Source organism: Acipenser ruthenus, chromosome 6 (genome assembly GCF_902713425.1).
Source record: "Acipenser ruthenus chromosome 6, fAciRut3.2 maternal haplotype, whole genome shotgun sequence".
NCBI classification, from domain to species: Eukaryota; Metazoa; Chordata; class Actinopteri; order Acipenseriformes; family Acipenseridae; genus Acipenser; species Acipenser ruthenus.
Genome location: NC_081194.1, coordinates 58,464,566 through 58,489,197, shown reverse-complemented (window position 1 = coordinate 58,489,197; position 24,632 = coordinate 58,464,566). Strand labels below are relative to the sequence as shown.

Below are 24,632 nucleotides of genomic sequence, written 5' to 3'. Positions count from 1 at the left end.
TTTAAACCCTGCACCTGGCTCTAATTTTCAATAGCCAGGTGCAGGTAATGATTAAACAATAAAACAATTAAACAAAACAATTAAACAAAACCAAAATGTGCCTTGTGCACATGTTTTTCTGCTGGGGGAATTTAACCCCCTCCCTGCTGTCTCACACACACACCCCCCCCATGTCTTTTCACCAGCCATACAACGGCCACCTCCCTCCACCCTTAAAAGACCACCCACCCTCAAGTCCACAAATGTCAAATGTGAAATAAAACATTTGCCCAAAAGTCAACAATGTCATATTACGTTATGCTGAATGTAGTAAAGGTTAGTTAACTCTTTCATTTTCCCTTCAGGCATGGCTTAATAAACGTAATCCTCAAGAGGCTGATGTGCTACAGATTCTATATGACAAAGTGTTTGAAGATGCATACACCAACATGAGGATAAATTTAAATCCCAAAATGCAGCTTCTGGAATGTAATTATATCATTCAGGTAGGGATGTGTCATCAGTTATATTTCATAATATATCCAGCCTGTTAGTATTAATAATAAAGTAATGGTAAAGGTCATAGTGATTATTGCTAGATATGTCTGCTTGCTTGGATGATCAGGACCCTTGGCAAACTTTGCATTGCTGGCCTCATCTTTGGTGTACAATAGGCACTGTCTGGTGACTTCACTGCCTTTGTCATAAGAATAATTAAGAGTAACCTGCAGGGCATGCAAGTACATGATCTGCAAAAAACACATAAATGTAAGTTCCCTTTCAAATAGGGAATATTACCCATTACAAAATGGGTTTAAGACACCTGAACTGAAAAACGATATACCAGAGATTCCCGACAAAGTAGGGAGGCAATGCTGAGGCTCTGCCCCACAACCATAAGCAGCAGCAAGCTCTACAATTATCGGCATTTTCTTTTTTCAGCCGTGCTGATTACTCCTGAGACAGATAACTGTATCTTTCTACTCTGTATACCTATTGTTAGCGCTTTTTAGCTTGCTTTTAAGTGCTATATATATATATATATATATATATATATATTTTTTTTTTTTTTCTCCCTTGAGAAAGATATGTACAACATATTGAAACGTTGGGCAGCTGGCTCTTTGAGCTAATATATATATATATATATATATATATATATATATATATATATATATATATATATATATATATATAATTTACAAAATCACTGAAATAAAATATTATTTCAAGCTGTTTTTCTGTTGTTATTAGTCTGTGCTGGTTTCATCCCACCGCGGCCTTGTGTGCCGTGGGAAGCCTGCGGCTCGATTAGCCATTCCTTCCTGGGATCCTAGTACATTAGACTGACACCCTCCAGTTGGAGTATATAAAAAAAAAAAAAATTCTGTAAATTTTATTGTGTATTGCATGTAAATAAATATAAGAATATTTTGTGGACCGTGTGGTTTTGCTTTCGTTTTTTATTCTTACAGAGGTAAGTATTGAAAAATTCTGAGCAGCTATTGTAGGCATTCCTACGAGCAGCTCGATGCTGTTTTAGTACTGCTTCTGCAGTACTATTACAAAGGCTTTTTTAAGCAGTTTTTTTTCTATTTTCGTGCACAAATTTAGAATTAGCCAGTGGCTGACTCACAGGTGGGCATCCCTGTTGATTCACCACATACAGTAACTGCGACTCGTCGCCCCCAATCCTTAGGGACCGAGGTTTCTGTTTCGGTGCAGGCTGCTGCTGGTTTGGTGTTCGCATTGACTGCGCAGTTTAGCCAGTGGATGACTTGCATGTGGGCATCCCTGCTAACTTTCCACTTGCAGTAAGTGCAATTTATTGCCGCTGGTCTCGCTTGCGAGTTTGAGGTTACTGCTTCGGTACCGAGCGTCTGTACCGAGTGCATCAAGTTGGCAGCGAGTGTGGGTGCCGAGAGAAAGTACTGTGTCGACGCAGAGTGTCGGCACCAAGTACACATGTAGGTACCAGGTCGTTACCGAGTGGCGTATCGGCACCAAGTGCAGTGTGCAGGTACTAATATAAAGTACCAAAAAAAAAAAATCCACATTTTAGTGTATTGCACACTATTGCACAGCATTGTTAACATGTACCACTTGCAAGGCCAAGCTGTCTGCACAGGACGGTCACATGGAGTGCATTGTGTGCCTCGGATCCGAACATGCGCAGAAGGCTTTGACAGACATCACTTTGCGTGATATCTGTGCATTGTTCAAGAAACGTACTCTCAAGAACCTAGTAGCACATCACTCTAGGAAGAGCCCTATATCTAGCTCTACCTCTCGTTCCTCGCCGTCTTCCTGCAGTTCCCCCTCACCTTCCCCCACGTCCAAAGCAGAGGAGGAAGAAAGCCCACCGATCACGTTCGGCAGGCAGGGGGGCAGATTAACAGATCTGGGAAGAGGTTTGAGCCAGCAAGCAATAGTTGGGGAACTGCTGAGAGAGCGCTCAGCTCCACCGTCACTGACAGTAGTGTCACCGACCGCTCTGTCTGCACCCTTGCAGACAGTGACTGATGAGATAGATGACATGCTCTCTATTGCTGCCTCAGAGGTGGTGGATGATCAGCTGGTCCTCCCATCAGATGATACAGAGTCTGACATGCTAGTGGCAAAGCTCTCGCTTTCTGCCGAGCTTATGCCTTTAATACAGCGGGCAACTGCAGTGTTACAGGTGCCCTGGCCTGCAGCACAGACTGAAAGGCGCTCTGTTTATGATGCACAGCCAACAGTTACCCCTGCTGCCCCTCCGGTCCACCCGGACTTCCTCTATGAGTTACAGTCCACCTGGGAACATCCTGTCGTGGCGGTTTCCCATTCAATGGATGCACTGTACAGGGTTTCTGGTGCTGACAAGCTGGGTCTTACCCACTTTCTACCAGTAGAGGCCCCCATTGCTTCACTTGTTCAGCCTGCTAACGTGTCCTTGCTTTCCAAGGATGCAGCATGTTCGAACAAGCAATGTAGTGACTGAGGTCATTCTGCTAGGCTGGGAAGCTACAACAGCATCCTTGTAGCTTACCAGGCTCACCTTATCAGATCTATTGCTGAAACCCACAAGCCCTCGTCTCTCCAGTTAGACGAGTTGCGCTTGATCTCAAGGAACCTGCTCAGGCTGTCCAAGCTTAGTGGACAAGCTATAGGCAGGACCCTGGCAGCGTTGGTGGCTGCACGCAGACAGCTTTGGCTCTCCCAGGCACGAGTGCTGGATGCTGATAAGACTGCTTTGCTGGAACCTCCCGTCACCATGGCCACACATTTGGTCCTGCGGTAGACGAAATGCTACAGCAGTCGCAGCGTGTAAGGGAGTCCACCAGGGAGTTGGTGCGCCTTCTACCAAAGAGCCCCCCTTCCACCGCACAAGCCTGCACCACAGTGGCACCCTAGACCACAGCCACAGAACAGACCAGTTACGTAGGCTGCTGCTTCTTTGGGCGGGTTTTCCGCGGCGGCAGGCTCACTTTTAAGTGCCCTGTGCCTAGACAACAAACACAGGCTGCGCCACAGGCAAAGCAACAGCCCTAGGACATTGTATCTACAAGCCCACAGCTCTTTCTCCAGGAGCCACCTGGACTACTGGAACCAGTGCACCACAGACCCCTGGGTTCTCAAGACGGTGCAAATTGGTTATTCTCCCCAATTCCAATGTGGCCCCCCTCCTTTCCGGGGTGTGGCAATAACAACTGTCACAGACCCGCAAGCCGACACCCAGCTGGCTCAGGAGGTAGCAGTTTTGCTGCAAAAGCAGGCAATTTGCATAGTAGACCCCCACCCCCCCAACAAGATTGGGGGGTTCTACTCCAGGTATTTTGTAGTGCCAAAACGGGATGGCGGCCTCAGACCGATTCTCAATCTCAGACAGGTGAACCTATACCTGAGTCGGAGACGGTTCAAGATGCTGACTATGCAACGGCTGTTGCAGTCCATCAGGCCAGGCGATTGGTTCACCTTGGTGGACCTAAAGGGTGCCTATTTCCACATTAACATAAAACAAATGCACAGGAAATACCTGAGGTTTGTTTTTCAGGGCTTAGCGTACCAGTTCTGTGTTCTCCCTTTTGGGCTTTCTCTAGCTCCACGCATGTTCACAAAGTGCATGGAAGCTATTCTGGCACCGTTGAGACTCAAAGGCATCAGAGTCCTCAACTATCTGAACGACTGGCTCATCTGCACAGGGTCTCCAGTACAAGCGCGGGAGCACACAGAACTCGTCACCAGCCACCTACATCGGTTAGGCCTGAAAGTGAACGAAGCAAAGAGTCAGCTAGTGCCCGCCCAGATAGTCACCTATCTAGGGGTGCGCTTGGACTCAGAGCTCATGTTGGCCACCCTGTCGGAGGACAGAGTGGAGAGAGTAACCGCCTGCCTAGAGTTGTTTCAACTCGGCAGAGCACTTCCAGTGTTGGTTTTCCAGAGGCTTCTGGGTTTGACTATCGACTATCCTCCCCCTGGGTCTTTTAAGAACATAAGAAAGTTTACAAACGAGAGGAGGCCATTCAGCCCATCTTGCTGGTTTGGTTGTTAGTAGCTTATTGATCCCAGAATCTCATCAAGCAGCTTCTTGAAGGATCCCAGGGTGTCAGCCTCAACAACACCACTGGGGAGATGGTTCCAGACCAACTCACAATTCTCTGTGTAAAAAAGTGCCTACTATTTTCTGTTCTGAATGCCCCTTTATCTAATCTCCATTTGTGACCCCTGGTCCTTGTTTCTTTTTTCAGGTCAAAGAAGTCCCCTGGGTCGACATTGTCTATACCTTTTAGGATTTTGAATGTTTGAATCAGATCGCTGCGTAGTGTTCTTTGTTCAAGACTGAATAGATTCAATTCTTTTAGCTTGTCTGCATACGACATGCCTTTTAAGCCCGGGATAATTCTGGTTGCTCTTCTTTGCACTCTTTCTAGAGCAGCAATATCCTTTTTGTAACGAGGTGACCAGAACTGAACACAATATTCTAGATGAGGTCTTATTAATGCATTGTAAAGTTTTAACATTACTTCCCTTGATTTAAATTCAACACTTCTCACAATATATCCAAGCATCTTGTTGGCCTTTTTTATAGTTTCCCCACATTGTCTAGATGAAGACATTTCTGAGTCAACATAAACTCCTAGGTCTTTTTCATAGTTCCCTTCTTCAATTTCAGTATCTCCCATATGATATTTATAATGCACATTTTTATTGCCTGCATGCAATACTTTACATTTTTCTCTATTAAATTTGCTCCATTTTGAGGTTTCTCCTCTAATCAGTACCTTCTGTTTTCTACATGTTAACCACTCCCTAATCCATGTGCATGCATATGCACCCTCTGCAGCTTTTACATATGCGCCCTCTGCAGCTCTGGTTCAACCGCACGGTTCACCAGCTGGTGTTGAACCGCAACAAGCTTGTGACAGTGTCAAATCACTGTCACAAGCAGGAATTTGCAGGAATTTTTGGAGCAGGTTCGGGGGAGACACGTGCTCGTCCGGACTGACAACACGCTGTGGTGTCATACATAAACCACCAGGGAGGTTTATGGTCACCTAGTCTCCACCGTGTGGCCCACAAGCTTCTGCTGTGGGCACAAGTGAACCTCCTCTCACTCCAGGCAGTCCACCTGCCAGGGGTGATCAACTGGGCTGCGGACCTCCTTTCTGAGGTTATGAGCCTAATTTGGGAGAGGTGGATCTCTTTGCCTCTCAGGAGTCGACACACTGTCCCCTATGGTTCTCCATAAAGGGAGACGGGGGACCTCTGGGAGTAGATGCACTGGCACACTCTGTGGTTTTCCACCGCTTGCCTTGCTCCCTCTGGGTCTGGAGAAGATCTGACAGGACCAGACCAGGGTGCTCCTAATAGCCCCTTACTGGCCCAGGTGAGTCTGGTTCTCCTCCCTGATGCAGCTCCTGAACGGCCAGCTGTGGGAACTGCCGGTGCTTAGTAACCTGCTCAGTCAGGCGCAGGGCACTTTGTGGCACCCCAACCTATCGAGCCTGCAGCTCTGGGTTTGGTCCCTGAACAGCTGCACTTGAGCCCTTGGACTATGAAACAGGGTGATTGACACCCTGCAAAATGCTAGGGCAGCCTCTACTCGGTCCCAATATGGGTACAAGCTTTCCATCCCCCTCCTTTCCAATCTGACAAGGAGTGCAAACTCCATATGCTTTGCCCAGTGCTGACGTTAGCATATTATGTGGAGAAGACTAAAAGCTGGAGGCAGTCAGAACAACTGTTAGTTTGTTACGGGGCTAAGTCCTAGGGACAGGCTCTGTTTAAACAGCGTCTGTCCAAATGGTTAACAGGCACAGTACAGACTGCATACGAACTGGCCAATCTTCCCCTGCCTGAGAAGCTCCCGGCCATTCCACCAATGGGCAGGTGACTTCATGGGTTTTGTTCCACGGTGCTTCTATCCAAGACATATATGGTGCAGCGGTGTGGGCCTCTTGCCACACGTTTGCCAGGTTCTACCGGCTGAATGTCGCAGAATCCTGGATTTGGCACAGGAGTACTGAGGGCGGCGTCCCAGTCCACCTCACTATATAACATTAGAGGTGAGTCCATCTTAATGTTCTTGGAACATTTGTTACACAAGCGGTTACTAGCTTGCATTGGGTTGTATACCAGGTCCTTGCAATAGCTTGGGTATACTCACCTATTTTGTATTGGTTAATATTCCCTACTTGAAAGGGAATGTTGGGTTATTATCATATCCCTGGTTCCCTGAAATAGAAATATTAACCATTAACTTCTGGGTCGCAACGTTCATGGTCGCAATCTTGAAGAAAATGACGATGATTGTAGGGCTCGCTGCTGCTTATGGTTGTGGGGCAGAGCCTCAGCAGCGCTGCCCTACTCTGGGGGGAATCTTTGGTGTAGAGTTTTTCAGTTCGGGTGTCTTAAAGAGAAACACCCATTAATATTCCTATTTCAAGGAACCAGGGTTATGATAATAACCCAACGTTTTAAACCTACTGTGTCATGTACTATTTTTGCTTTTTTTTTGCCAGAAATACACAGAACTTTTTTTTTTTACTTACTTCCTTTACATATAATGACTTTCATTAAGTTTTGCAAATTAACGAAAATTCAAATAGTACTCCGAATTTTGAACAAATATCCGAACATGAAAATACCATGTTTGTCCCAGCACTACTGCAAACCAATAAGAAGTGGAGGAGGGTGGGGTTGTGACAGACTTCCCAGTGCAGAACAGGATATTAGCAACTAAAACGGACTGTGATCCATGTTGTGCACTGTGCATCCTACAAAGATTAAAAATTCATAATTTGTAAATACCTGTTTTTTTATAATCTTTCAGTCCATTAACTTGTTAGAAGGACTGATACCAACCAAAGAAGCTGGTGGAATTCTGAACCCGCGGCAGGTGGAGCGCCTCTTTATCTTCTGTCTGATGTGGAGTGTGGGAGCCCTGCTGGAACTGGATAGCCGAAATAAATTGGAGGCATTCTTGAGGAAGCATGAGAGCAAGATAGAGCTACCCGCAGTCAGTCCTGGGGAGACCATGTTCGAGTACTTCGTCAATCAGAACGGTGAAGAACAAAACATGGGTTAAAATGCTTTGAAACATCATATTTATTTGGTTGTGGCTTTCTTGTTAAAAAAACAAACTACAACAACAAAAATGTTCCTCCTGAATACACACTGCACTGGTAATAGTTTTGTGTTGTATTCAGATATTATGATTGAGTGAGAATTTTAAAGATATTGGCCCATATGCATAAAATCTACCGTCTCCTTTATCGTGCCAGTAATAGTGTTTAACATGACAGTATTTCATCGGGTGGTTATGAAAGCCATTTACCGTGAAAAAACAACACTCATAACGACATTAGAATAACGTGTCCTTGGAGACCAATTTTCTCATTAACCTATTGTTGGTCTGATGCATAAAGCTGTATTACGAAGTTAATTGACCCTTACTTGCATCACAGTTACCATGTGCCTTAGACCAGGCGAAGAATGAGATGTGTCTAATGGCCTAATTTCCTAGCATAATTTCTTTGTTTAGGAGCATGTATTTAGGCCAATAGTAATAATATATTCATAGTGGAGAAAATGGCAGGCTTTGTTGTGCTTGTGTGGGCTGTACACTATTATTTGTTCCTATATTAATCACTGTCCATGCACAGAAAGCAGGTAGTACTTAGCTTTACATATTTTTTATATATCATCCATCTACCAATATGTCATTTTAAAGTAAATTATGTTTTATTACAAGTCCCCCAACATGTAAGTGTGTTTATTATTTATATTGAAAAATACATGTCAAACGGGATTGTATTCTTGTCTAGTTAGTTCAACAAGTTGTATTTTAGTAACTACAAATACATTGTAAGAAATATGCAGTGTTTTGTAATCCAATTTCACTATGAAACTGAGTAGTTTCATAGGATATTTAAATCTAACTGTATTTATTTATTTTAGTTTAAAATAAGCTTTTAGAATGGTAAGGTGTACTGTATGAGAAACAGATTTTAGATGTATTATTGTATATACTGTATGAATGAATGAATTGTGCAGGTATTTGCAAACTGAGGGACTACAGTATCAAATAAAAACATTTTTCTGCCATTTAACACCAGAACCGCCACGTGGGTCATTTTGACCCATACATTTTTTAACTGCTTCATTATGAAAATGAAAGACATACTATCGGATACAACTAAAAGGTTTTATTCATGAACATATCTAACTTTTGCATAGCAGAAACACTATTTGAATGGAAAATTAAACAAAAAAGGCTTGACTTTCAAAACAAGCACATACAAACAGTGAACAAATATAATAAAATATACATTTCAAAAGAAACAGGCACATAGGAGGCTGTGTGGTCCAGTGGTTAAAGAAAAGGGCTTATAACCAGAAGGTCCCCAGTTCAAATCCCACCTCAGCCACTGACTCATTGTGTGACCCTGAGCAAGTTACTTAACCTCCTTGTGCTCTGTCTTTCGGGTGAGACGTAATTGTAAGTGACTCTGCAGCTGATGCATAGTTCACACACCCGAGTCTCTGTAAGTCGCCTTGGATAAAGGCGTCTGCTAAATAAACAAATAATAATAATGTGTTAAAGGTGTAAACAGGTATATATACATACACAACTATAAAACTGAAATCATTGTTTCTAATACTACATGAAAAGAAAATATAACACTACTTCCGGTATGACAGCTGCATTGTACTCTATGGAGCGTACGCGTCTGCCTGCTGGCTCTGTGTCTGCATACAGGAGCTGTGTTGTAAACACAGACACAGTTCCATTGATCACTATTGTGTAAACACATGTAAACTGGTACATACAAACCTGTAAACCTCCCAAAAAATGTTCTAAAAGTAATATAAAAAAAGAATATATAACATACATTTCATATTAGGCACATAAGTTGTTATCCTATCTGTCATTTCGGGTTGCTGTGTGCATCTGATTGCAGCTTGCCGTATTCCAATGAAAATGAATACTTTCAAGATTAAATATTTCCTTCTGATATATTCCCAGTTGCATTTCTGGAACAAAACGAAGGATTGATGTCTCCCAGGTGCATTGAGAAGTAAAGCATAGGCTTTCACTGAGTTAGCATCTTTGTGCAATTGTACAAATCCACAATCATAGCAATCTCTGTCTCGTAGTCAGTCTACAAACAAAGAAAGGTTTGACATAAAAAAAAACACATGTGTTAGAGGAAGAGGGGGCGTGTCTTGTTTAGCTACATTTACAAAAAAATAGAATATCTTATATTAAAAAAATAAAATAAAAAAAAAACATGTATTGTAATGCATGGGTCAAATTGACCCACGTGGCGGTTCCAGGTAGAACTGTTTATAACTTTATCATTTTTGCGATTCTGCCTATTAAACACTGTATGTGATTGATGGTTTTATTTTATGTATGTCAGGTGACTGGGAACACTGGAGTAAGCGGGTTGTGGAGTATGTTTACCCAGAAGATTGTGTGCCAGATTATTCCTCAATCCTTGTGCCCAATGTCGATAATATCAGGACCAATTTCCTGATGGAAACGATTGCTAAACAGAACAAGGTACGGATAAAACTGATACCTCTGACCAACCCTTGTCATGGCAGATTATATTACAAAACATTTTTATCTAATCATCTTAACATTTTCCAACCATTAAAATTAAACAAATTAAAATCCAGAACCTCTTAATTGGAGATTTTGATTTAACATCCTTCAAGATTACAGATTTTTACACACAATTTCTCCAGTCTGTTTTCTCTCTGTTTTGTATAGGCAGTGCTTCTGACTGGGGAACAAGGGACAGCAAAAACTGTGATGATTAAAGGTTACATGAAGAAGTTTGACCCTGAAACAGACTTATCAAAGTCCTTAAACTTCTCATCTGCCACTGAGCCCCTCATGTTCCAGGTAACACATTGTCACAAAGACGGCCGGAGTGGGTGGCGTCAGACCAGAAACAGGAACACAAACGACAGAGAGATGTGGTTTGGTATAAGCTGGGCGCGTGATCGCGCTCAGCATTTAATAAACAGAAAATAAAAGGTTTTAAACACAAAAACACGGGACACGGCACTACACGCCAAAATAAAAAGACAAACAAAACGGACTATACAGTAAACGGACAGACACACAAACAAACACGGTGAGTTTTAAATAAACAAGTATCGTGCTGGTCCTACCAGCACGTAATAGCAATTGATATTTAAATGTATTTCTCCTTCTCTCTCACCCGTTCTCCACTCACCGAACACCTAACCACGAGTGACTAAACGTGCATCTATTTATACTGTTTGTGCTGGGATTCAATTACTAATTAATTATTCACTTGAATCCCAGCACGTGAATTCATTACGTGAAACCCAGTGTTCACATATTATATTTTAAATGCACGTGTGTGATGTGCAATCCCGTGCCTAAATACAAATATACACTTTTTAAATACACGTGAAACACAGACCCGTTTATATCCCGTGTACCAATGACTATACACCAACATTAACATACGCACGCATACATACACAAAACACACAAATGCACACAGGGGCGGGGCACTTTGCCACATATACCCCCCCTTGTGCGCAGCACACATGGCCTCAACGGCCACCTCCCCCCTTAAAAATCCAGCAGTCCAGGACAAAGTCTCGGGCTGGGAAGGGAGGCTTCAGTGGGCCCTTGGCTGGCAATGCTGTCAGCACCCCTGCCGGTAGTGGCACGGCTGACAGCCTGCTGGTCCATGCTTGCAGCGAACTTGCTGCAGGGGATGCTGGTCTCCTGACCTCACCCCCTTCCTTCGTAGCCGGTAGCTCCCCTTGGTGGGGCTCCGACCACAGTACTGCCGGCAGCGAAGAAGCTGCAGTGGGAGCAGGTCTCCGGACCTCCCCCACGATCTCTGGCAGCGAAACTGCTGCTTCTTTGTGGCCGACAGCTCCCCTTTCTGGGGCTCCGGCCACCGTACTCCCCGTGGTGGAAGTACGGGAAGCAGAGACAGCTCCTGCTGTTCTGCTTCTGGCGGTGGTGGAGGCAGAGGCAGCTCCTGCTCCTCTGCTCCTGGAAGTGGCAGAGGCAGCTCCTGCTCCTCTGCTCCTTCCGGTGGTGGTGGCGGAGGCAAAGGCAGCTCCTGCTCCTCTGCTCCTTGCGGTGGTGGTGGCGGAGGCAGAGGCAGCTCCTGCTCCTCTGCTCCTGGAGGTGGTGGAGGCAGAGGCAGCTCCAGCTCCTCTGCTCCTGGCGGTGGTGGAGGCAGAGGCAGCTCCAGCTCCTCTGCTCCTGGTGGAGGTGGAACCAGCAGGCATTCACCCTCTGCTGGTGGAGGTGGGACCAGCAGGTATTCACCCTCTGCTGGCAGCTTGGGTCCTAGGGCTGTGGAAGCCCCGACTTCCCTCTCTTCGGGCTGTGGACGCACCGACTCCTCCCTTTTGGGCTGTGGACGCCCCGACTCCTCCCTGTTGGGCTGTGGACGCACCGACTCCTCCCTGTTGGGCTGTGGACGCACCGACTCCTCCCTGTTGGGCTGTGGACGCACCGACTCCTCCCTGTTGGGCTGTGGACGTTCGGGCTCCCCCCACTCAGGCGTAGGACGTTCGGGCTCCTCCCACTCAGGCGTAGGACGTTCGGGCTCCTCCCACTCAGGCGTAGGACGTTCGGGCTCCTCCCACTCAGGCGTAGGACGTTCTGGCTCCTCCCACTCAGGCGTAGGACGTTCGGGCTCCTCCCGCTTGGGCTGTGGACGCTCAGGCTCCTCCCGCTTGGGCTGTGGAGGCAAAACCAGCAGGCATTCTTCCTCTGCTGGTGGAGACTGGGACAGCAGGCATTCTTCCTCTGCTGGTGGGACTGCTACCTGGGCTGCTGTTCCACTTATAATTGCCTCCAGGTAGCTGAGGACCAAACCCACACCTTCCTCCCAGGTGCTTACGGTCTGTTCCCTTGCATAAGCCTCCCATCGTTCCCTATCCATAAACTGCAGGAACTGGACGACTACTGGGATAGACTGGGCCTCCAGCCCAGCATTTTCCAGCATCCAGTCCCGCACTTTGATGGCGTCTTCTGCCATTTTTTTTTTATTTTATTTTTTTTTATTTTTTTTTAAAAATCCAAAACTGCGGTTCCTGCTCTGGCCTGAGTCCTGGAGGCGCTGTCGATCCCACGCAGGACACCACGTGTCACAAAGACGGCCGGAGTGGGTGGCGTCAGACCAGAAACAGGAACACAAACGACAGAGAGATGTGGTTTGGTATAAGCTGGGCGCGTGATCGCGCTCAGCATTTAATAAACAGAAAATAAAAGGTTTTAAACACAAAAACACGGGACACGGCACTACACGCCAAAATAAAAAGACAAACAAAACGGACTATACAGTAAACGGACAGACACACAAACAAACACGATGAGTTTTAAATAAACAAGTATCGTGCTGGTCCTACCAGCACGTAATAGCAATTGATATTTAAATGTATTTCTCCTTCTCTCTCACCCGTTCTCCACTCACCGAACACCTAACCACGAGTGACTAAACGTGCATCTATTTATACTGTTTGTGCTGGGATTCAATTACTAATTAATTATTCACTTGAATCCCAGCACGTGAATTCATTACGTGAAACCCTGTGTTCACATATTATATTTTAAATGCACGTGCGTGATGTGCAATCCCGTGCCTAAATACAAATATACACTTTTTAAATACACGTGAAACACAGACCCGTTTATATCCCGTGTACCAATGACTATACACCAACATTGACATACGCACGCATACATACACAAAACACACAAATGCACACAGGGGCGGGGCACTTTGCCACACACATTTACGCTGCAAATTAGATAAAGAATGCCACAAGGAAAGAGACTAGCGGAGCTCGGCTGGGCTACTAAAAGAGAATTCGTCTTTGTAACGTGGGGAGATTTGTGCTGACTGTCTGGCACATGCGTGGTACTGCAGGAAGGGGGCAGCAGCCTCGTAGATCCGCCTGTCAGTCATGGCAGTGACACGGAGAGGTGGGAAGAGGGTGTGTTGGCTTTCCCTCTCTCTGAGTGGCTGAGGTGGGCCTTGGGCGATTGCTGACCCTATAAGATAATGCTCTATTGTTCCCTCAGCCTGTCCCTCTAAGACGCTGTGTGGTCCAGTGGTTAAAGAAAAGGGCTTGTAACCAGGAGGTCCCCGGTTCAAATCCCACCTCAGCTACTGACTCATTGTGTGACCCTGAGCAAGTCACTTAACCGCCTTGTGCTCTGTCTTTCGGGCGAGACGTAATTGTAAGTGACTCTGCAGCTGATGCATAGTTCACACACCCTAGTCTCTGCACGTCGCCTTGGATAAAGGCGTCTGCTAAATAAACAAATAATAATAATAAGACGAAACGAGCCAGCTGGCGGAAGCTCTGCTGCCGGACCGAGCACGACCGGAGAAGAACGAGCACAAAAATAAATTAATTAAAAAGATAAGAAATTGAATTTTTAGTAGTGGGGAAAAACTTGGCAGAACCCCAAACAGTACCCACAGGTTGAGGGAACGGGTGAGCATAGGACGGAGACCCGGGCCGTGCGGATAGCGACGGTCGGGGTAATGCTGTCGAGTGCAGCACCTTTATTTTGTAGTTTTATTACTGTGTTTTATTTTCCTTTTTTTCTTTCGCCTTTTGTTTTCATTATTATTTTTGAGCACTTGTATGTGCACTGGACTGTATACCGGTATTGGTAACCCTGTGGTCCTGTTTACTGTTGTCAGTATTCAGGCCACAGGCAACAGCGCCCTCTGCAGGTAAAAATAAATCAGTGCGCCTGAGCGGCATTACAAATAAAGTTCTGCCTCCTCTGTGTGTCAGTGAATTGCCCACCACCTTTCCATAGTCTTCTTAAGTTTCACTTTCGTTTTGTTTGCTTCTTTTGTTTTGGTTTCGTTTGGAAGCACCATTCCTTCAAAGCACCTTTTTACAAACGTTTCTTTTGTGTTATTGAAGAGAACAATTAAACAAACTTTCATTTCTTCAAACTGGTTGTTTTCTCCATTTTGTCCCCACACCGCCCTGTGACAACATGCTTTTGGCAGTAACTGCATTTCACGTTTATATAATATGAGAATCTCTTTTTTATACTATTTGCTTATAGAGGACCATTGAGAGCTATGTTGATAAGCGGATGGGCAGCACCTATGGGCCTCCAGGGGGCAGGAGGATGACAGTATTCATTGATGATATCAACATGCCAGTGATTAATGAATGGGGAGACCAGGTAATAGATAAGTCATATCAGCAATGTCTTTATAGCTGTAATCATGAATTCACTGTATAGAGTATATTAAGATAAGAATTGAGGTGCATATTTGAATTAGGCTCCACAAAATTAGAGCACATCATTTGCTATACATATTAGTAGTGGTTGGAAGAAAAGGCCAAGAATAAATCCAAGGCATGGTTTTGTTTGTTTGAAAAACAGAACTGATAAAAAAAAAAGTTCCTCCACTGTTTATATCAATTGAAAAGACCCCTCTGTCTAATGGTAAAAAATATTTTGTAAATATGTTTCCCATTATTTTCATGTGCAGGTGACCAATGAAATAGTGCGACAGATGATGGAAATGACAGGAATGTACAGCTTGGATAAACCAGGAGACTTCACTACCATTGTGGATGTTCAATTAATGGCTGCCATGATTCACCCAGGAGGAGGACGAAATGATATCCCACAGCGACTGAAGAGACAGTTTACTGTGTTTAACTGCACACTCCCTTCCAACGTATCTATTGACAAGATCTTCGGTAACTACCTTTAGTTTCTCAGGGCATGGGGCTTAAAGGCTGCAACAATCAGGAATAAGAGTTAGGGATTTGCAACCCCTGCTCCAGACTTTCAAAATAACAAAATTTGGGGATCAAAATAACAAAATTTGCCATGCTCACTTGCTTGGTGTATAACTGCATTTCTTTCTAACCTGCCACACAAATAGAAAGTTTGTGTTCCTGCTGTACAAAAGTAAAAATGGCACTTTTACATCGTTCTATTAAAATCTTTATTAAAGCATTTTGCAAACACACAACATGAAATTGTTAGTGACCTAAGAGAAAATACATACAGATTCTGACAGAAAATCTTAAATCTGTAGCAATTCGGGAGTTATGCTTGTGTGTGTTTACAGTTTCAGAAACAGCGCTAGCAAATCCTGATGACTTACAGATATGTGTATAACAAATTACATTGTAAGAAAGGTGATTTATAATGTGTGTTTATGCATTTATAAAGGTTATACTTTACTTTTTTTTGGTAGTTTCTAAAGTATATTGTTGTAAAATAATCCTCAGAAGAGACATTGCAGTTAGTGCCGTGAAAAAGTATTTGCCCCCTGTCTGATTTTCTGCATTTTTGCGTACTTTTGACACTGAATGTTATCAGATCTTCAACCAAAACCTAATATTAGATAAAAGGGACCCTGAGTGAACAAATAACACAAAAATGTGATACATATTTCATTTATTTATTAAAGAAAGTTATGTAAAAATGTAATTGCCACCTTAGATGCAATAACTATTTACGCCACCTTTAGCAGCAATAACTGCAACCAAACGCTTCCTGTAGTTATTGATTAGTCTCTCACAGCACCATGGAGGAATTTTGGCCCACTCCTCCATGCAGAACTGCTTCAACTCAGTGACATTTGTGGGTTTTCGAGCATGAACTGCTCGTTTCAGGTCCTGCCACAACATCTCAATGGGGTTTTATGTCTGGACTTTGACTAGGCCATTCCAAAACTTTAAATTTCTTGTTATTCAACCATTCTGATGTAGACTTGCTTGTGTGTTTCGGATCTGCATGACCCAGCTGCGCTTCACCTTCAGCTCACAGATGGATGGCCTGACATTCTCCTGTAGAATTCTCTGATACAGAGCAGAATTTATGGTTCCTTCAATTATGGCAAGGCGTCTAGGTCCTGATGCAGCATCCCCAAACCATGACACTACCACCACCATGCTTGACCGTTGGTATGAGGTTCTTACTGTGGAATGCAGTGTTTGGTTTTCGCCAGACATAATGGGGCCCATGTTGGCCAAAAAGTTCCACTTTTGACTCATCTGTCAATAGAACATTGTTTCAGAACTCTTGGGGATGATCCAGGTGCTTTTTGGCAAATTTGAGACGAGCATTCATGTTGTTCTTAGTGAGCAATGGTTTCCTCCTTGCTATTCTGCTATGAATCCCATTTTTGCCCAGTGTCTTTCTGACAGTCAGCACCTTAGCCGAGGCGAGAGAGGCCTGCAGATCCCTGGATGTTGTTCTAGGGTTCTTTGTGACTTCCTGGACGATTTTACGCCTTGCTCTTGGAGAGATTTTGGCAGGACGGCCACTCCTGGGAAGATTCACTACTGTCCCAAACTTTCTCCATTTGGACAATGTGGCTCTGACTGTGGTTCGGTGGAGCCCCAGAGCCTTTCCAGACTGATAGGCATCAACAACTTTTTTTCCGGAGGTCGTCAGGAATTTCTTTTGTTCGTGGCATGATGTGCCTCTAGAACCTGTGTGCTGACAACTTCACTCTGATGGTAAGGGCCAAAGTTAGTCAGATTTATATTGGGTAGGGCTGGCCCAAATCAGGCTTGGTTGTTTACCAAAGTACTCAAGTAGCTGACCCTAATTATCCCTTTAATTGGGTTGAGTTAACGGGGGGGGGCAATAACTTTTTCACACCTGAAGATTGCATGTTTGATTACCTTGCACACCAAACAAATGAAAGAAGCACCAAACTTTGGTGTCATTTTTTCTCTGACTCCCTCTATATACTACTACAACCCACAAAAAAATCTGACCAAATACAATGTGAAAAATGATCAGACAGGAGGCAAATACTTTTTCACTGCACTGTAAGTACTTATGCGCATTTGTATTTTAAATGTGCCTCCAATAAACCTGGTTGCTGATTTCCGCTTTCTACGAGTTCAAATAGGACCCCGCGTGGCCAGAAAAAGGCAAGTTTTTTAACCCTTTCCTGCTTAAATAGAATTACCACATACAGGCATGAATATGATCACTTTGTGTTTTAGCGTTTGTAGTTAGGCAGCCTTAATTCAGAAATTAAAACCCAATATACCCACCAAAAGGTCTTAAGTAGCTGTTTCCAATGATATAATGTAGTTTATTGTTTTATATATAATCCCCACCCCAACAAAATCATAAAACAATTATAATAAATAATATTTTTTAAAAACTGCCAATTTTGACCCCTTTCTAGATGTTGCAGTTGCTGAATTTTATGAGCAATGGCCTGTATGCCAAAATGCACAAAAACAGCCCTATTTTCAACACTGTCAGCTATCTTATGGAAGTAGTCCAGACTGAGCAAAATATCAGAAAGTACATTGCCAAATCTTATGTAAAACCTTTTATACTTGAAATGTATAAATAAATGTGGCCACCACTGTAATTAACAAACAAATAAATTCAGTAGCTCAAGACAAACCCCACAACGCTATTGATTAGGTAAAAACAAAGTATTTTATTGATGCAGTATGCGAGGGATGAAACAAAACAAATTTGGCATTTCACTTATCCGGATTGAAGATCTCGTGCCTGGCCGTCGGATGAGGCAGGAGACACCCCATAGCTTTCAGAATAAGAGTAATGGAAGAGGGTGACGGGGCCGGAGGTGGGTTTGTGAAAACGAAACAAAATCAAAGTGCGGGGTGAGTACAGGGGGTATTTATAATAGTGATTAATCAGTAGGGAATTAATAGGTGATAATTGAATGACACAGCGAATGAGGGTTTGTCCATCCCCCCGAATCTAAGTTATAAACTTCATTAAATGCATTTCATTTTTGGCATATAAACATAATGTACTGTAATTTTGCATTATGAAGAGAAAATCATATTTATATACAAATGTTTTAGAATTCAATATAACCACGATAGCAAATCAACAATAAGAAAAAAAGTATAGACAAACAAACCATATGGTGATAAAGCAGTAATTGTAAAAATAATGGGCTGATACAATACATGTGGTCACCACTGTAAACAAACAAATACATACATACATACTTACATACATACAGTGTGGTGTAAGTACAGTCAAGTTGACCTGTTCTACTTCAAAATACGCACTGGTAGACACTTTACCTGTATATGATGTTTTTAAAGTCTATCATGAAAATTGGTATGTAGGGATAACATATGTTTGTTCCTAGTGCCTAGCCTTATTCAATGACAAGGCTCAGAAAGACTAATTTGATTGGCCCATGGCTTAATATTGCCATGAGACATTCCGGAAGAGAGATTGCGTCATCAGTGACTAGGCACCAAAATTAGAGCAGTCCGGCGCATCAGGGTTAAAGAGACCATAATTATGTTTTTGGTGCAAGTTTACTTTTAAGGGTTGATGAACTGATTCTTTTTCCTATAATATCGATGTAGAAAGTTGTGTTCTTTTAAATAGGAATCATGGGACGTGGCTATTTCCATGCTTGCAGAGACTTCACGCCTGAAATCAGCAGCATGATAAACCTGCTGGTACCAGCAAGCAGGATCCTCTGGCAGTGGACCAAGGTAACCAGAAAAATAAAATTTCACTATCGAATGTGGTCTAACTATGCTTTACAAATTACATTTAAAGTACTTGCTGACCTGGACTAGTGTGACCCCTGGGCTTGAGCGTTGCGACACAGCCCATCAAAGTTTGGTTCTGTGGTAGAGATGGCACTGAATCTCTGAAATAATGTCCAATGTACAGCGATAGCGTGTCTTGATGGAAACTAGGGCTCTGAACCGTGCTTCACACAAGTAAGTGGTGCCGAATGGCACAAGCACTTTGAGTGTGTGTGCTGACAGGGAAGAATAGTCGCTCTTCACAATGAACCAGAAGTTAGTGACAGCTAGATGTGTAAACGAAAATCAAAGGCTCCGATCGCAGTTCGATGAGCTACTCGACTTAATTTGACGGCAGGTCCGTCACATCAGGCTGACACTGAAATGAGCTCCACACCCAGTCCAATCAGGATATGTCCTGAAGGTCTACAAAGAATGTCCTAAACTGCTTTTCAAGTCAGTTAGAGATGGGCAGCCATGACATGTATAGGAGGCTCAATGCTATTGTTGTCAGTAAGGAAGGTGCAGAGCTGAGTGAATGATTCGTAGTTCTCCTTCATGAGGTTTTGTCCCCAGAAGGGGAGTTTCTTCATCAATCCATTGATGCAGTCACTGAGCATGAGGATGTGTGTATTTTTGCCCTGCAAACTGGCATTCAGCTCTAGCTTCTTAAAAAAAGTCACTGCAGTATGCCAGAAGACATATGTGGTTTGTATTGCACAGGAAGTCTACAAATTCTTGTTTGTTGCAGTCTATTGTATACGCACATATCTTTGTACGCACATAGGCTTTGTCAAGTTTCCACTTTCATGTCTTGCACTCCTTTTATTTTTTGTTCCCTTTCAAGTACGAAATGTAAACATTACTGAATGGGTGTTTACCTCCTAAATGTGAATTTTGAATATTGTATCCCAAAGTTGCTCTTTGAGCCTATGACGCAGTCGTGACCCAGCCCTCGAGGGTTCAAAAGGACTGCGCTCATTGATCTCAGTGCCATTTTTCCTTTCAGGACTGACCTGATCGGAGAGCCTTGTTTAGATAAGTACGTTGTTGCTTCTATCTGTATATATTTGATATTTAAACTAATTGCTGTAATAATTTCTGTTACGCGTATTGTGTGCACTACAGCATGTTGCTAGTTATGTCCCATTGCGGCCTTGTGCCCTGCGTGAAGCCAGTGGCTTGAGTTGCTCCTTCCCAGGGACCCAGCATCATAAGTCAGCTGACTTTGTGCTCTCCCCCCAGGCTTGTTTTTGTTGCTTTTGCCAATAAGAGACAGTTATATATTTTTATATATATATATTTGTAATTGTTTAAATTACTGTTTTTTGAAACAGGGAACATTTTTTGCCAGCAACAATTGCAACTGTTTATTATTTTATTATTATTATTTATTTCTTAGCAGACGCCCTTATCCAGGGTGACTTACAATCGTAAGCAAATACATTTCAAGTATTTCAACTGTTTAGTACATTTCTTAATAATATTCGAGACCCCTCATTTGCACTATTTCCAGCCCCTTTTTGCTAATGTATTTATTTATTTATTGCATTTGTATAGTGTGTTTTATACAAAAGTATCGCAAAGCACTGTACAGTACACAGCAGAAAAAAAGAACAAACCACAATACATTTGTATAGCATGTCACACATACAACTGCCATAATCAGACCATTTAAATAACAGATTTAAATAACAATATACACATAATACAAAAGCAGCAATTTTAAAGTTACATTAAAACCCACTAGCTCATTTTATAAAAGTGTGTTTTTAGTCTTGACTTGAAAACTGTAATGGTCCCAGCTTCCCTGACAAACAAAGGCAGAGCATTCCATAATTTCAGAGCTCTACAAGAAAAAGCCCTACATCCTGTGTTGCTTTTGTTGACCCTAGGAATAACCAGCAGCCCAGCATCTTGTGATCTCAGAGGGTGGTTTAGAATATACAGGGTCAGTAACTCCTGCAAATAACTAGGTGCTAATCCATTCAGGGCCTTGTAAGTTAACAGCAAAATCAATTCTATACTGCACAGGGAGCCAGTGTAAAAAGGCCAGAACAGAGGTAATATGTTTGCTTTTCCTGGTTTTAGTCAGAATTCTAGTGGCAGGAGTCCCAACAAGCTGCAAGTGGGATACCACAGGTTTTGGGACACCAGAAAAAAAGTGCATTACAATTATTAATTCTAGATGAAACAAAGGCATGCATTAGTCTCTCGGCATCAGATATGGAAATAATTGGTTTGTTTGGCTGTATTTCTCAAATGGTAAAAATATACTTTAGTAACTTCCCTAATATGAGTCTCAAATGATAGATCAGGATCAAAGATTACCCCCAAACTCTTAATTTCTAGTTTAAGTTCAATCTCAAATTCTGATGTCTAGTATTTTATTTTTTAAAGAAATGTAAGTCATTGCAGCTGTGAGAGGAGCCAAAGTCAAGGGTAGGACTATTAGGGGAAGGATTAATTAATTTATCTAGGGTAGCAAAACTAAATCTAGGATTATTTTTATTTGTTTCAATTAAATCAGAATAATATGATGATCTAGCCAACGCCAGAGGCTTCTTAAATTTAACCAGGGGGCCCTTCCATGCGATGCAATGAACGTGCAGTTTAGAGTCCCATCATCTCTATTCTTGTTTACGACCCTCATATTTCATCTTATGAGTTGTATCATTAAACCACAGTGAGCTTTTTTTAAACGATACTCTCAGAGTTTTGATTGGTACTACAGTATCTAAGATACCAGTCAAGGTGGTGTTGTAGGTATTAACCAGCTCATCTACTGATAAGGACTCAGAGAGTGGTAATGAGCTCGATACATCAGAACGTTTAACAGCAGTTGAATAAGTAATTCCTTGGGATTTAAATGTACGGCCCACAGTCTTTGTAGATACTGGCAGATTCACCTCAAAAAGAATGGAAAAATGAACAGAAATAGTAAGATCTAGGGTTATGACATTCTTAACAGCTAAACCACGAGAAATTACCAAATCTAAAGTATGGCCACGATTATGCGTAGAAATTTTGACATGCAGGATATAATCTTAAGGAATCTAGTAGCCTCAAAAATACCAAGGAGTTAGAATCAGAATCAATGTCAACATGAAGGTTAAAATCACCCAATAAAAGAATCTTATCATATTTGACTGTCAATATAGATAGCAGATGCCTAAATTCAATCAGAAATAGCGGGTCGGACTTAGGTGGTCGATACGTAATTACAATATGAACAGGTAATGGACTGTTTAATGTCAAGGATAAAACTTCAAAAGATGAATAACCTTCAACAATTTCCTGTTTGATTCTAAGTTCACTACGGAAAACAGTAGCAAGTCCACCTCCCCACCCACTAAAGCGAGCTTTCTGGAAAAAGGAATAGTTAGGTGGAGAAGCCTCAATCAGGGAAACATTGTCATTCGGTTCAAGCCAAGTTTCTGTTAGAGAGAATATCAATGTTGTAATCCTGAACAAAATCACTAATTAACCGAGCCTTATTAGACAGAGACCTGACATTAAATAAACCTAGGCATAAATGGGTCCAATCAAGAGCATGTGATTGAGCAGGGGTAATAGGAATTTGACAAAGGTTACTGTAGCACTCACCTCTGTGTTTACTAAGCAGTTAGCGGGAATGGCAGGATACTTTAACCTGAATTTGACATGCTTTTTTAGGTTCCCTAATTTATGCAGGAATGCCCATAATCACATATTCATTCCCTAAAAAGTCGCTAACAGCATTGCACATGTTTAGTACATTTCACCCTAGACTTCCAACTCGTTTGCAACTGGTTTGCGACTATTGCGACAGGCACAACACTTTAGTACATCTACCCCTGAATTTATTTATTTAAAGGTAAAGTTGTAAGGGAGGTTGTGCATGCAGGCGGCCGGGAGTCCAAGGTTATTAAAGGGTCGAGCAAGCACACCTTCAGAAGTAGAGAGGGAGGTTTTTTAACTTTGCTATAGGAATAAACAACTTCTGGATATGTTTGTTTGTACAATGTATTTTACAAAGTAAGTAAAATGAAAACTATATGTTCTTTATTCTAAAAGATTATATTTCGTTTAGATTGTTCCAGGGGGGAAGAGCCTAGCTGGGTAGCCTGTTATAAATACCTCCTGGGAGTTCATTTGAGAGTTCATTTGATTTCAGCTAGTGCACCACTAGTCAGTAGAACATAACTGGTATCCTGTTCATGTTTGTAAGTTTTTTTTTTTTTTTTGCTGTATATAGTTTTGTTTTGTTTTCTTGGCACCTTACTAATAAATTGCTGTTCTTCACTGCAACATGCAGTCTGTTGTTCTCCTTCTTGCCTCAGTGGCCCTTTCCCACGGGTCTGCGAGCACAGATTGGCAACAGGAGTACATACTGTCAGCAGTGCCGGGTTTCTGAGGTGATCCTCAAAAGAGCTTATTCAGCCAGGGCTTTCACCGCACAGCTTGGGAACTATAACAGCATCCTGGTAGCCTACCAGTCGCATTTGCTGTGGTCCCTCTCTAAGAACCACAGGCCTTCACCACAACAGTTGGATGAGCTGCACCTGGTTAACAAGAACCTGCTCCATGTATCTAAACTCATCAGACAGGCTGTGGTAGGAACCTGGGGACAAGGCACCTCTGTTAGACTCCCCGATTACACCAGGGTATACATTTGGTCCCGCGGTGGATGAGATGCTGCAACGCTCTCACTACACGCGGAAATCCATAACGGTGCTGGTTCGTCTGCTAAACCACTGGCAAACTGGCACCCCAGGCCCCAGCAGCCTCAAAGACCGGCACAGCCCACTGTAGAGGCTTTAATAGAGACAGAAACGCAGGCCAGACCACAGGCTAAGCAGCCACAGGCCCAGGGCCCCTTTTCATGCAGCCATCTGGATTATTGCCATCAGTGCACCACAGACATCTGGGAACAGCATACAAGTTCTGTGTCTTGCTATTTGGCCTCTCCCTAGCTCCCTGTGCCTTCTCAAAGCGCATGAAAGCTATCCTGGTCCCATTGAGACTTAAAGGCATCAGAGTACTCAATTATCTGGACGACTGGCTAATTTGTGCCCAGTCTCCAGCACAGGTTGAGGCCCACACAGGACTTGTCACCAGCCACCTTCAACGGTTGGGCCTTACAATGAATCATGTAAAGAGCCAGCTCACGCCTTTTCAGACAGCCTCCTATCTAGGAGTGTGCTTTGACTCCAGGGCCATGCTGTCCACTCTGTCGGACGTCAAAGTGCAGAGAACAGCCGGCTGTTTGGATCTATTTCAGCTCAATAAAGAGCGCTCACAGTAGTAACGTTCCAGAAACTTCTGGGCTTGATGGCAGCAGCTTCCCAGACCCTTCCATTGGGTCTCCTCCTCTGCAGGCCTGGTTCAACAGCAGGGTTTTTCAGCCCACATTGAACTGCGACCACCTATTGATGGTGTCTCATCACTGTCTAAAGGCACTCTCTTGGTGGAAACAACTGGCCCATCTACGCCTCGACGTACCGCTGGGCAGTGTCACCAGAAGAGAGGTAGTCACCACGGATGCATCCATCCTGGGCATGGGGTGCTGTGTGACAATGCAGCGGTGTGGGGTACTCCACATACCTTCACTAGGT

The 24,632-nt window shown here is 43.2% G+C and overlaps 1 protein-coding gene across 1 annotated transcript in view; it reads left to right on the top strand.

The window, feature by feature from the left end:
* Nucleotides 1-24,632, top strand: part of LOC117411206 (dynein axonemal heavy chain 8-like) — a 166,428-nt gene that overhangs the window by 96,414 nt on the left and 45,382 nt on the right. Inside the window, exons 51-57 of the mRNA XM_034018497.3 lie at nt 345-485; nt 7,292-7,523; nt 9,885-10,027; nt 10,241-10,375; nt 14,573-14,695; nt 15,009-15,222; nt 18,887-18,996. Coding sequence (XP_033874388.2) covers nt 345-485; nt 7,292-7,523; nt 9,885-10,027; nt 10,241-10,375; nt 14,573-14,695; nt 15,009-15,222; nt 18,887-18,996 — 1,098 coding nt within the window. The remainder of the gene's footprint in view (nt 1-344; nt 486-7,291; nt 7,524-9,884; nt 10,028-10,240; nt 10,376-14,572; nt 14,696-15,008; nt 15,223-18,886; nt 18,997-24,632) is intronic.